General features: G+C 37.6%; 1 protein-coding gene and 1 long non-coding RNA gene across 3 annotated transcripts; one reads left to right on the top strand and one right to left on the bottom strand.

The window, feature by feature from the left end:
• Nucleotides 1-899: 899 nt before the first annotated feature.
• LOC124300551 (uncharacterized) lies at nt 900-6,885 on the bottom strand. The gene is made up of 3 exons (XR_006907241.1): nt 6,794-6,885; nt 5,297-5,502; nt 900-1,983 (listed from the first exon to the last, which is right to left on the bottom strand). It is a non-coding gene; the product is annotated as an uncharacterized LOC124300551 (long non-coding RNA).
• On the top strand, nt 6,883-12,674 carry LOC124300549 (nose resistant to fluoxetine protein 6-like). 2 transcript variants are annotated; one of them, XM_046754767.1, is made up of 13 exons: nt 6,883-7,537; nt 8,637-8,881; nt 8,969-9,162; nt 9,258-9,376; nt 9,502-9,729; nt 9,866-10,082; nt 10,342-10,507; nt 10,742-10,821; nt 10,939-11,034; nt 11,584-11,713; nt 11,919-12,093; nt 12,174-12,316; nt 12,450-12,674. In XM_046754767.1, the coding sequence occupies exons 1-13, from the start codon at nt 7,321-7,323 to the stop codon at nt 12,573-12,575; spliced, it is 2,136 nt and encodes a 711-aa protein (XP_046610723.1). In that variant the 5' UTR covers nt 6,883-7,320; the 3' UTR covers nt 12,576-12,674. The 2 variants fall into 2 exon arrangements, with proteins under 2 accessions (XP_046610723.1, XP_046610724.1); XM_046754768.1 differs by lacking the exon at nt 6,883-7,537 and adding an exon at nt 7,803-7,914.
• Nucleotides 12,675-14,124: the final 1,450 nt, after the last annotated feature.

A 14,124-nucleotide genomic window follows, 5' to 3' on the forward strand; every position in this document is an offset into this window, starting at 1 on the left:
AAATGATAATTTTGCTATGTATAATTGCGACAAGTATAGTTCTTATTTGTTATAGAATATTAAAACGATGTACCGGTTACTTCGTAATATTCCTATATGGTAGAAAATATCACCTGGTTTCCATTGAATACCAATTTATTCCAATACCAGCCGACTTTCTTCGATTACGTCCAATGTAGTGCTCACCTTAAGCGAAACGTAATCATGCTAACATTACCTTACTTGAAATACACGTATAGTACGCGGCAATGTAGTGCATCCGAGCGATTATACAATTCGCTACAGTATACTTTAATTTGAGAAGTAAGAACCATGGAAATAATTGATGATAATACTAATTTCGAATTGGCATGATGCTATCACTTCGCTAATACGAATTCCTGAAATAAATAACGTTAATGCAATCTCAACGAAAAAGCTTCGAAAATTGAAGTGTAGCGAAGCGAACCCCATACGAATATTTCAAGTTATATTACGACATAGTTTATAAACTACGATGATATACGCTTATCAAAGTGCAATTGTTAATCAGAATAATAAATTCAATATATTATTAGTAACATATTTGCGTATATTTATTTACGATTTGTGTCTCGTTATTGCTATTTCTATTACACCAGCAAAGCCATTACTAGCACATCTCGGTGAATGTTTGGAAGCGAGTAAAATGTATGACACGATTGTGATTAGGAATATTTGAGTACGTATTTTGGAAGGAATAACAGTCCAAGGTTTAATTACTGGTTCTTAATTGAAATGACTACATGTTTTGAAGGAATCCGGATTCAATCATACAGTAGGAAATGTATGCATTGTTGGGAAATAATACCGTATATGACTCGTTGTAACTCGAAGGGTTTGAAGAATGGAGTAACTGGAAAATCTCCTTTCTCTGTTGCAATTGTGTCTTGTGTATTACAAAATAGCCGAATCGAAACGTACCTACCATTTTTTTTTTATAGGAGGAGCAAAATAAAGACCCAGGTGGAAGAACGACTTAACATTTTGTCGAAATGGAAATTTACAAAGTAACCGTTACGGTTAACGCCAATCAAAACAAGTAGAATAATACAAGTTTTGATAGAGAAATTATAATCGGAAGTTAAAATTAGGTTGTCTTAGCTCGAAAGAACTGAGTTTCACCATTATTGTACAAAAATCAAGTAAATTCTTTCTAACATGCCAATGTACATTAAATACTGAGATAAGTACCAATTAAGTTCAGTAAATGATTTCATCTTTGAATCGCATATGAAGGAAAATAGCTGAAATCAAAGTAACGACTATTACACCTATCTTTAAATAGCTTTAATGATTTCATATATGGATTTATGTGTTCATTTTCCATAGTTCTTAGAAATTGCAAAATTTCGTCGCATGTTAGAATTTTCCAGTATGGGCAAATAACATGGATTTATATTATTAGAATAATAAAAGTATGAAGAAAATTTGAACTAAATGAAAAATAGCTTGTCAAAATCCTTGCGTTGAGTTACATGATGTAAGAATAATAGCGCCAGTAGTGTCAGTACTGAAGTATAACAGTTCTCCAGCTCGTCACCATGTATCAAAGCGTTATTATCGTATATGCGCCGAAAATTTGATTTTCGATATCTGTAATACGGGCCTAAAACAGCGGTGTGCAAAGCTGTTGTGGAGCATGAACCGTATAAAGCACTATGCACTGTTGCGCGTGCGCACTTTGTCGTATTGAGCACTGCGTGCTGTTGCGCACGCGCATTAAAAAGCACTGTGCACCACTACACATGCGCACTCGAAGCGAACTGCGTAACAGTAGAGTCTGATCAGGAAGAAGAGATAAGGAGAGGAATCTCCGTCGTGCTGGTCTGCAAAAAGTGATTCACGTTTCGAAGTACTGGTAGTGCTGATGCCTCATCTTTGTATTCTGAGTAGGTGTGGCTAGTGAGCGCGTGTTGTCATCGTCCCCATTTACATGTTGACACAAACAATATCACAACATTCCTGAAACATAATCAACAACTGTTATTATATAACGTTATTATATTCAGATATCTTATTCGAGGATGGATATGGAATAGAGATTTGATTTAAATTTGTTACATGATTGCGTATTCGGTAAGATTATAGTTTCGTTGAACAAGAATTTCCAGCAAAAGATGTCGAAACAAACGAAGAACAGCGGTTTTGTACGTCCTTAAGGTGTACGGTACAACTCCTGTGCCCACAAGGCCAACAGCAGAACAAAACCACAATTTTTTCCCCATACAGGGTAATGGACTTTCTAGGGATAGACCCACGTACACGCATGTGACATATTTGTAATATATCTGTATGTAACCGCAAATGTTTTCGATACTTATTGGAAGATTTTGCTATGCGACAATTCCGACAGTCGAGTACTTTCACCAACCCCCACTCAGATACTATGCATCAGGATGAAATGATGTCCGGTATCTGATGCCGGAGCTGTTATAGTATGATGACATTTTAATGTATTCACAAGTAATCTGAAGAGATAAAAAAGATAAATAACTTTCACAACAGGAATCGATAACGCGGACTATCAGTCTACTTGGGAAAGGTATTTCTCGTGAAATGCACTTCCTGAAGAGACAGAAAAATGTTTATTTGCACTGGGACGAGTCCCCTCAGGCGGTATATAGAACATGCGTCATATAAATATAAAATGTGTATAAGCACAAAATACAATAAAACCAACAACAGAATTCAAACTAAAGTTGAAAAAGAATAACAAAAGAAGAGAGATAAAAATGGATTGGACTAAAATGAGCAGTAAATAAAGATGAAATAAATAAATAAGAAAATAGATAAAAGTTAAAATAACATGAGTCAAGACAGAAGAAATTTGATAAAAGAATTGGTACAGGTGTAAAAAATAAGAATTAATCTAAAAAAAAAATGTTGAGGTAAAAATTAAAAATAAATATTAGTTTAAAGAGTAGAAGAAAAATGCGGAGTGAATTCGCGGCGACAAAACAGAGAAGACGACGTAAAAACTAAGACATACCGTAAGTATTTGAGCATAACAACTCGGGGAACGTAAGAAAATATATGAGTAAATAAGTAGATGACTAAATAAATAAACAAATAGAGCCAGGGCGAAAATTAACTCGTGACAATGGCAAAGAGAGGACTAGTAAAGTAGGGAACAATAAATAGAATAAATATAAAAATAAAGATGATAAAATGAAATAAAATGAAATAAAATAGCCACGAAATGACGAAGAAGGAACACAACTACTGCAGAGAATTGAATCTTTGCTGTTCGAGGTGTACGTAATATGTACAAAGCTTGGCCTTGGATGTAGCTAACGTATCACTGTCAACAATAACCGATGGAAGTGAATTCCGCAAGTTGAAGGTAGAAATTATAAATGACTTTTGAAAACAGACAGCGTGGCAAGGCGGAATCCAAAGCCGAGCAGTAGCACCCACATTAGCAACAATACGTTGCAACCACACATCAGCTAGATAAGCTGGCCTACCAGAGCGTAAAATAGTAAAAAGATAAGAAACAATTGAGTATAAACTCCTACATCGCTGAGTTAGCCAACCCAGCTCAAGTCGGAATCCCATAATGTGTTCATTCTCCTCGCAACACACGAGATAAATCTAACACAGACTTTAATAAGTCGTTCGAGCTTGATATCGAATGCACCAGGTAGGTTGGTATAAACTGCTGAACAATAGTCGAGGTGAGGAAATATAAGAGCCGCAATCAATCATTTACGAAGAGGATCCAGAAAACAGTTCATTGTTGGTCTTCAAATGATACGAAACCCTGTTCACCCTGCCACATAGGTATATGCCAGATCAACGTGTTCGTTACGTCATGCTAGTGTCGGAGTCATAATTATAGATCAAGATTCCGGAATTTATTAAATTATTGATTGTACGATTTCCGATAGTAATCAGTGGGCGCTGAAAAGAATCTAGCCTGTTAATGAACTTGGAACTACCGCAAAACATTCCCTTGATCTGTTGAAAATTAATTCTCAAGCAATTGTTACCGGCACAATAATTAGTCGCTCTTACATCAGGTGGGACTTTACTAACGCCGTCGGCAATATTCGATCGCAGGAATGTAATGTTAATTTGAAGTTCATCAGCATGTCAAACATGTTACTGAATCGTGTCGACGAGGGAAAATCGTTAACAAGAATGAAAATAAGTTAATAGGTATCTATTAGGATAGAATTATGAGTAAACCTAGGGATGATTATAAGTACTAGGCAGGCACGCATAGAAATAAATTAGAGTAGGTAAATACGTGAAAATTCAATAACAATAAATAAAGTAATGCAGTACACTCAAAAAAAATGTGAAAAAAGAGAAAAGTGAAATGAGCGCAATGTTTCACATAGCGTAGAACGCTGATCTTTTTGACAGAATCACTCTTTTGGCCTAAAAAATTTTTCAAGAGGGTGCCACGGTAGAAAAGCGCAAGTTATTTTCTTCTGTAACACCCTAATCACCCTACATCCTTGTTACGAGCGAGCAATGCAGTTCATGAGCGCATGATTCGCACTCACTGATTTGACTGGTTGTTTTCTGACCGTCAAGTCAATTATTGGTTTATTTTCATGAATGAGTGTAGATTATTTCTTTAGTGTGAGGTTTGGACTGACGACGGCCACTAACAATAAGCTAAAAATAATTGATGCATCGATTAATCGAGTCCAAAAAAATCGAATATGACTCGATTGAATCGATAAAGACGAATCGATTAAACGATTATTTTGAATTTTTGTGAAACGGTGCATCTGAAACCAAAATTTCGCAAATTTTATTGAACAATATATACTGCTTTCGAAGATACGGCATCGTGAAACAAGCAAGAAGTTAGGACGGATAAATAGTTCTTGGCGTTGATTCGCTAGCGTGAATCTTAATTCGATATGTTTCTCGTTCGGATTTCTACAGGCACTTTTATGACGGAATTATACCTTTTCGCAGAAGCTCTATAATCAGTAATTTCGTATGTGAAATAATAGGACAGTCGATCTGCCTCTTTCTGCAATGAACCAACGGATCTTGAATCGACTCTACAGAGTGAAGTAAATACGTATAATATAATTGAAGAGAAAATTTATTGTGTAACAGGCAGGATGCGTTGCGTGATAGATGCCTTATTGCGTAAATTCGAGGACTCTAAAAATATCATACTGAGGATTTCAAACTCGGTACTTTCAATGTACTTGTGATATTTCTTAATTTCGATTGTTTAAACTTCGATCACCTACAATGGACAATAATTGTCCATTCAAAAGCATATTCAAATTTGGGACAGTACCTTTGCTGTAATGCTGAATTCTTTTCCTTGCCAACTCCCGTTTTCTTTCATCCGTGAACAGTCTCAGAGCGTACAGAGATCATTCTCCTGTAATGATGCTACTCTGGTGTCAGTTCCAACTCGCTTGACCTCGTACTCAAGCTCGTCAATATCTGTCATGTTTTTTGCCGGTTTGCACCGTTGTCTCGACACTCCTTCCCACTGGACTTTAGTAATCAGCGATCACCACCTTTCAAATTGAAAACAAAGGATTAGAATTCAACAGACTTTACGTGCTGTGATGAAAACAGTAACTTCCCTATTCATTGAATATTTTCAACTTTCTTAGCGGAATTTGGAAATTGGCAAGACATAATGGTACTTAATAACCTTAGAAACAATGACCAAACTTGCGCGCAGGCTTATTATAAGCAGAGTCAGCAGAAGTTATTAGTAGAAATTGTCCGGAATACTTGGAAAAAGCTAGAATCCGGAAAAGTCCGTATTTTTTTATGTCTTGCGGTATTGTTTCTCAAATCTGCCGCCTTATAGGCCTTGGTCTACTCGTCTTATTGATAAATCTGATACCGAATCGCTTTATAGCTGAGTCACTTCAGAAGTACAAGATTCCTCTAGGTTTCAAATTACTGCAGTTTTATCAATATAAATTACAGAATAAAATTTTCTTCCTCATCCATTCGCAATCACCTGTCGTTGCAATATATACACTGGGAGAAATGAATATTGAAGCAATTCATTTAATTGTTGAATAATATTAATAGAGGGCAGAAGAACGTGTCTACCTAATATTTACCGTAGTACTGCTTGGTTTAAAGAACAGCAATAAATGTAGGAAGCTATTCGCGGCTTGGGGTCAAGTGTAAAACCAACAATACCATGAATTCATTTCGAAGACTACCGTATGCAGTCTGCATTTGATAAAATTGATACGCAAGCTTGGCACAACCGTTGAGTAAAATAACATCGTTATGCTTACTATAAATTTAGAAAGTTGTATGTGTGTTTCAGCTGCAATAAAATTGTGAGTACACGAAGCCGCGAATATAATGATGAGTTTTCTTCATGCTCACTATAAATCGGAGAATATGATATTGCTGCAACAACTATTTTCCTCAAAGTTGAATTTCGCAAGTTACACGACGTTGCCGTGGTGAAAAATATCCAAGAACCCTCAGAGAATAATGTCATTACAGTGAATGCAAGACCGAGCTAATTGGCTTTAATATAAATTTCCACTCGACCGTGTAACCATATAATTTTAATGTCGAGGTCCGAGTATTTTTTTCATAATTCATACATTCGTGGGTATAAATGGAAGAGTATGATTGGTATATTATGGAATTCAGGTGATTGACGATAAGATACCAAAATCGAATTAACAATAAGTGAGGAGAAGTGGGAATCAAATTTATCGTGCACAGTCCTGTAACTACAAATGAAGTGGTCGTAAATTACTAAGCGACTCCTGTCACGGATTACGTAAATATATAAACGTACGAGCCCCGAGTGAGGAACAGTGTTGACCCCACCAGATCTCGGCGCTGTTTTCTCTTGGATTCTGCAAAGAATTCTGCGGCACCAGTCCTTGCTTAGACGCCCGGCACCTTGGCCGTATTTCGCGGTTTTTTTTCTCCTCTGTGTTGGGGTCTGCAATCGAGTGAATTATTCCGACAATAGAAACGATCGGAAAGGTTCATTTTTCGCGCTCCAGTTCACCTCTAGAACGCTATGAATCAACTTGTGGTAAATTTTCCTGCGCGGGATGGTTTTTGAATATTATTTAAATTCGTAGCACAAGTGAAACTTCTTAAGATCGCGAGTCGACGTTTTATCTCTCATAATTTTAGGAAGTAAACCTCCGTGATTAATTCAAGAATCGTTACTGACATCCCCGCTTATCGATTATTTTACAACACAGATTGATCACTAAACAAAGCTCTCTTTCATCGTGTCTTTAGCGACAAATCTAACCCTCGTGAAATTGTAAACGAAAAATAAAATACTCGCTCCGTTAGTAAGCCAACATGGCACTGTTAAATATGTGCAGTATCGCGTTGTATTTAACACTTTTAACCACCATGTGCGTCGAAAACATATCAGCGACATCGGAAACAATGGAGCGAACGCTTCCGGCTTACGCCATCGCGCTGAAAGGCAGCTTGCTAAATTCCAGCTTGTGTCATGAAGAACTGGAAATCTTCAGGACAGCCGTTGATCAACGCAAGCTATGGGCGCTGAAAAGTTAGTATAATCAATTCTATGTGATATGAAATCCAGGTATGCGACAAATGAGTATGGGCACTTATCTTCAAAGACCATAACGCGCTATAGTAGCTGGACTAGAATGTTATGTGATTTTCTGTTTATATTGTAAATGCGAAAATTGATCATCTCTTGTACCGTTAGTAACATTCGAGAGCGAATTAGGATATGATTCGGTTTTAAGGAGAAAGCTTTCGTAACATAATGACGGCAGTCTGCGCGTGAGTTTGTTTGAACAGGGTAAGCTGGTCGAATGACCGCGAGGTCGTCGAGATTTGTTGACAGAGTTGAAAGTGAGACGATGGAACGAGAATTTCGGAAAGTGGGATTCTACGAAGTATTACATCCGATTGTAGGTAAAATCCGGAAATCAAGTACAATAAATCGGAAATGTCATCATCATTAGCTACTCAAACATCCTAAGAATTCCAGCATCGGTATTGGGATTCAGTTAATACAGATCAACTTTCACGCCTTGTGCGGTTACGCAAGTAACTTGTTTTGCCAGGACGATAGAAAAGTACACGATACCTTATTCACCGTATTTTTGTTTTCATGCAAACGTCAAAACGGGATCTTTAAAGGGAAAGAGAGAGTAAAAGAGACTCGACAAATGTAGAATGCGCGTAGGAAAGTGAATGCATACCTGTAGTTGCATAATCGGTTTGATTCGTAAACAAATGACCCGGACGTAATACGTTGAGTTTCACATAATAACACAGCCCGCGGTGTCTCGTAACGCACTCAGCTTCATCTACCCGGCTCTATACGGAATACCGTTGAATTTTCTTTGCCTCGCAATACTAAATCATTTCTTTCACTACGTATACCTGTACAATATTATACATGTACTATAATATCATACATGCATGCGCCTGAATCACTTTCATTTCATGCAATCACTCAACCAATTCTCATACCTGGACATTCAAATTTTGGTCGGTTGATAAAATCTGGAAGTGTCGTCGTAGTTAAATTTCTACAAATATGGTTGTAGATTCAGTCAGAAGTATGGTGTACCGAGTAACGTGAATAATAATTGAAAAACAAGTAACAGAAATGACAATTTGACACACAGTGCTGGACTCCAGCGGGGCGGCCAAACCAGGTTTCATTTACGGCAATAATTATTGGCTGGGAAGCAGAAGCCAGTGCGAAGATGCGTCCAATACGAATCCGTTGATCATCGCGGACGAGGAACTTCGAAATAACTCCAAGTACCGCGATCCGGAACAGGAATATCCACCGTTTCCGCTAAACTACTTTGTCACACATTTCCGCCACAACAGCACTCTTCAGTATCACGTCAGATTGCCAAACGAAGTAAGTACCTTAATTTGTTCCGAACCACAAAATACACCAACCAATTTGTTTCTCTTACGGTCCGCGTTCATCCGTTTCTTCTTCCAGGATCTAATCACGTTGGGACTGTGTCTGCCGGCGTCTTGTTCGTCGAAAGAGTTGAGTCTGATTTTGAAGAAGATATTCCAAGAAAGAACGCTTCTGGCTGGAAATCTGTACTCTGCCGATTTCAAGTTGGCGGAAGTCAGAGATCTCAATGACGATCATCAATGGCTGGTGGATGGAAAAATAATTCTTGTTGCGTGAGTACCATTTTCTAACAGTCACGCACTTCGCGATGGATTTCCGTATTGTAGTGATAAAAGTACTGTAATTTTTCACAAGTTTCCCTTCTCAGAATACTTCTAGTCCTCACTATTGGAATGGTAATTGTCGGAACAACTTACGATGTTCTCGTCCGTCAAAAGCAGATTCAGGCCCAAAAAATATCTTTGCATAACAACAACGAGTGCTGCTGTGAGTCGATTTCCACGTATGCTACCAATATGGCCATGTATTTAAATGCAAGAGTTTCTGCCTGCGCCGTGGAGCCACGAATATTCTCACTCGAAATATCTATTTATTTCAAACCCATGTTACAGACGTGAAAAAAACGGCGAACACGACAGAGTCTGCGGTTGTTCTTCCAGAATTCAAACAGACTACCATAGCAAAATTTATACTGTGCTTTTCGTGTTATACCAACACAAAGATCATACTTGATACAAAATTGAGCTCTGAAGCCGTACCTGTGATTCATGGTCTTAGATTTTTGGGAATGATGTGGATTATCATGATACACACGATTTTTTACATGGCTGATTACGTCGGTGAGTCGTTCTTCCATCCCTTTATATCATCAGAATTAGATGCGATTCGTGTTTCAAGGCAATTTACCAGATAACATGATTTTTCATTCCATTTGTATCCAACGACGATCCAGATCTGTAAGCTTGTTAATTATAGATAATAAGCCGTGGGCATGGCGGAAGGCTGAAGGATTTGCAGTCCAGGTAATAGGCAACTCAACTTTGTCAGTTGACACGTTCTTCTTCATGAGTGGATTTTTAGTCTCTTACTTGTATTTGAACTCCAACAAAGGCAAGAAAGAGGATAACAAGTCGGTCGATTGTGTTGGCAAGGTAAATGAGTTTGCCCTCACAGTTCTCAGAAGATTCATTAGGTAAGCATTCGTACGTAATATTTTCTCCATGAAAGGAGAACATACGGATTGTGAACTGTAAGCTTAGGTTTCCTTTCACGAATATACAAGCGAGCCTTTTTTTTGTTTTTCGTATCAGCGCGTCTTGGAATATTAGAGGGCAAACAATTTTGAATGCTGAAAAAAAATAAACCTGAATTGACTATACCGGTTTTGTTAAATAAATTTGGATATTCCCGTTATCATTGACATTAAATAATTGTAAGATGAAACCTTGCAGGCTGACTCCAGCATACATGATGGTATTAGGTTTATTACAAATAAATGCTGGTTGGTACGGAAAGACATCACAATTCTACATGACGGAAAGACCGCAAGAAGTTTGCGACAAGTATTGGTGGCGAAATATCCTGTACATCAACAATCTTTTCGGCAGAGAAGCAATGGTATGAAATAAGCACGCTTAGATATTATTCCGCACCCATTATAGTCTCTTGTAAAGAATTGATCATGATACGTGATTAAATTTCGCATTAGCCGATGCAAAACTAAACGTAAAATTTGTATCTTAATTTTTATTACCTTTCTGCTCACGCTTGGTAATTCGAAGGTACTTTATCCATCGGGTAATACCGTTTATGGTTTTCAATTACACATTCTTAAAAATTTTTATGTCACAGTGCATGACATGGAGCTGGTACTTGTCGAATGACATGCAGTTTTTCATCATTGCAACGTTCACGTTGATTTTATCGTCAGTGTAAGTGGTATAAATAATGTATTTTTCAAGATAAATAATCTGGATGAAAATGCTTTGTTAGATCAGTATAAATGTTACACTTTGCTTTCAAAATAATTTGCATCATTCACGTTACAGATTTTTCTACACGGCAGTTGGCGTGCTGATATCTCTTCTGATTTCCTCCACAGTTTTAACCGGATACATTTCATATATTTACGGATATGTACCAACGTAAGTGTATATCTGACTCAAACAAGATCGTTTTCCGTTGACTTCATAAATATACGTTCCCATCCGGTCACAAGACCGGATAAGCTTAGATTTAATAGTTTCATAATACAAATAAACTGTAACTGCTCGCTGGGTAAAATTTCCGTGTATCACACGTAAAACAGTGTCGTTCAATTACGGTGACACTAAACAGAAGTCCATAAAACACTTATAAACCAGCGGAATCAAAATGCGGAAGTTAGCTATGAATTCGTGGTATTGTACAGGTTCAAATGTACATTAATTTTCGACCAACTAGTTTAACTGAAAAAAAAGTGAAGAAACCGATCAGCACAATTTTACTTGTCCTTAGGAACTAAAATTTGTCGTAGCCGACGACGACGCAATTTAGGTTTCAATTCAAGTTTTTGAGCCCCGTTTTATTCGATATGAGAAACAGGTTTGGTGAACGAAAAATGTGAAAATATTCAATATTTAGTATTTCTTGAAAAAACATCAATCGGAAAAGCTCCACAACTTCCACTGGAAAATGAGAATTTTTTTTTACAGAATGGACGCGCAGTTTAACATGTTAGAAATTTTATATGATCCACCTTGGACGAGAATCGGACCTCACATAATCGGAGTTGCGACGGCATATATATTGATAAAATTGAACAAGAAACTGGACGTGAAGAGGGTGAGTTTTGAGCAAAGCCGTACAGATAGGATGATTCCGGGTGAGATGGCCATAGTTTACACCTCACCTATGGCCATCTCACCCGGAATTAATGCGTTAATGTTCGTTACCTCGAGTATTCAGCATTCGAGTATTACTCGTCGTTACACCAGATGATCCGAGAAGTGACACGATGGGTAATGAACACTAAACTTAAAACTTGCAGAGAAACATCGTCCTGGGCTGGTGCCTTGGCAGTTCGTGCAACATTTTAGTCCTCTTTGGTTTGTGGGAGAGACACATTTCCGTCCTAACGTCAGCCTTTTACGTTGCCCTGAGCAGAACCGTATGGGCCGTAGGGATTGCATGGCTTGTAATAGCCTGCAGCACGAATCATGGCGGTAACTACGTCAAATCAATCGAACGTAGAGTTGAACGATTTAGATATAGCAACGTAACTCTGAATTTTTGTTTTTGTTAGGAATCGTCAACAAAATCCTTTCATACAAGGGTTTTGTACCGCTGAGCAGGCTGACATACTGCGCATATCTCTTAAATCCATTTCTCATCAATTCGGTGTATCTTCATGCAGAAACGCCGATACACGTGGATTTTCTGCCTATCGTGAGTAGACGTGTGATTCAGTTCTAGGAAAAAGTGTATCTAAAAAAAATAAGTTATCTCACACAAGTAGATCTGGGTAATAATGGATACGGAAAATCTATTCAATTTGCAACATTGTGATTTGTTTTTCAAGGCTACGCTGTTCTTCGGGAACTTCGTCATCACGTACTTCTGTGCTTATGCATTGTCATTGCTGTTTGAAACTCCCATTGTGCTGTTGATGAGAATGCTAACCGCATTTATGAAGCAAAAAAGATGAGACTCCTATTGCTGTCTTGTTTTATGTACATTGTATAATTTAATGTTAAATATTATTATTTTTACGAAAATCTGTGAATTTTTAGTCGGATGCTGGATTGTTTGATAGTAAAACATTGAAAAAAAATTAACAGTATACAAAATTTATCAAAAATTATTCTACCAATATTAAAATAATTCAGAAGGGTGAATGCTGATATCCAGGCGCAATCGTAACACGGATCACCTATTGTATTAACACTGCGAAAAACCTCACCTTGCAAAAAAAAATTCCCCTCTACTTCAAAACACGTTTCACCATACACGCGACTGTTGCCCGTCATTTTCCAGCATGCGTGTGTGCTTGTGTGTGCGAACGCAGAAAATGTCATATCACGAATTCCGGGAAAACGCTTTCATGGGTTAGGATGAAAGTTCGTTCTAGCTTGAAAAAAATTCATAATTTTCCTAGAATTTGGTACGTAATATTTCATTTTCAATTTTGAGGTTACTCTAAATTGACATATACAGGATTTTATATTTTCAGTGAAATGGTCAAACATCTCGAGAATAGCATATTGCACCGAAGAATATTTTAGACAAGTCTTGTAGGGTTTCGGGGGGGGGGCCATGAAAAAGCTCCATTTACAAACTTGTTTTTTATGCGTACTTTTTTCTGTCTCGGTATTGTTTATCACTTTGAAATTTTTTGCGTACAACAGTTAGCCCCGGTCTCTTCGGTTCAAACACCTACCAAACCAAACCGAGCCGAATGAATTCATTATAAACGCACTTGTCCTTCCTGCCAGAACTCGCAGAAATTTTTCCATGTTAAACAACGTTCGAATAGCTACAGTTTATCACTTATTAACGCGTACTTTATACAGAGTTAGAGGCCATGGTTGAATTTAAAGATTAAAGATTGGCAATATGCGTATCAGTCGAAGTGGTAGTTCCATGTGTGTATCGCATACCATTGTGTGCAGAGATTCAGTATTTCACGAAGAAAACAGTCAATTAATTAAAGCACTATAGGTACGAATGACAGTGACAAATGCGAAAAAATAGAAATTGTTACCATTACCTGTTGAATAGGAAGGTACCGAATCTACATGAGTGAAGACGGTTGGTATGGTAATTAAAGTGCTCGTTGAATTGAAATGAATCAGGAAATTGCTGAGCTATTTGCCAAACGCAGTCTATGAACTGTAGAAATACCGGAGACCTGCCGGCATCACTGTAATGCTCGGCTCCATGACCGATTCTCTCTAAAAAACAGGAAAGATATCGTAGCAGGGGAATAGGACGGATGAATATTTAAAGGACGTTCAGATACTTAATATGTACTGGTGTCTTTTTTTCAAATCTTCACGTTTCTAATCCGCACATCACCTGGGCGGTTAAGAATACAACAGGCGCGTTTGAGCATTCGCGTCCATTATAAGTTAAGTGCGATGCCTTATCCCAACATTCCTATAGTCGTAAAACGCACCGTACTTTGTATACTCAATTTCATTGTGACAAAGTCAGGCAAAAATCGAAATTCAAAATACAAGTATCAAAATTTTTTC

Source organism: Neodiprion virginianus, chromosome 3 (assembly GCF_021901495.1).
Source record: "Neodiprion virginianus isolate iyNeoVirg1 chromosome 3, iyNeoVirg1.1, whole genome shotgun sequence".
Classification (NCBI taxonomy): domain Eukaryota; kingdom Metazoa; phylum Arthropoda; class Insecta; order Hymenoptera; family Diprionidae; genus Neodiprion; species Neodiprion virginianus.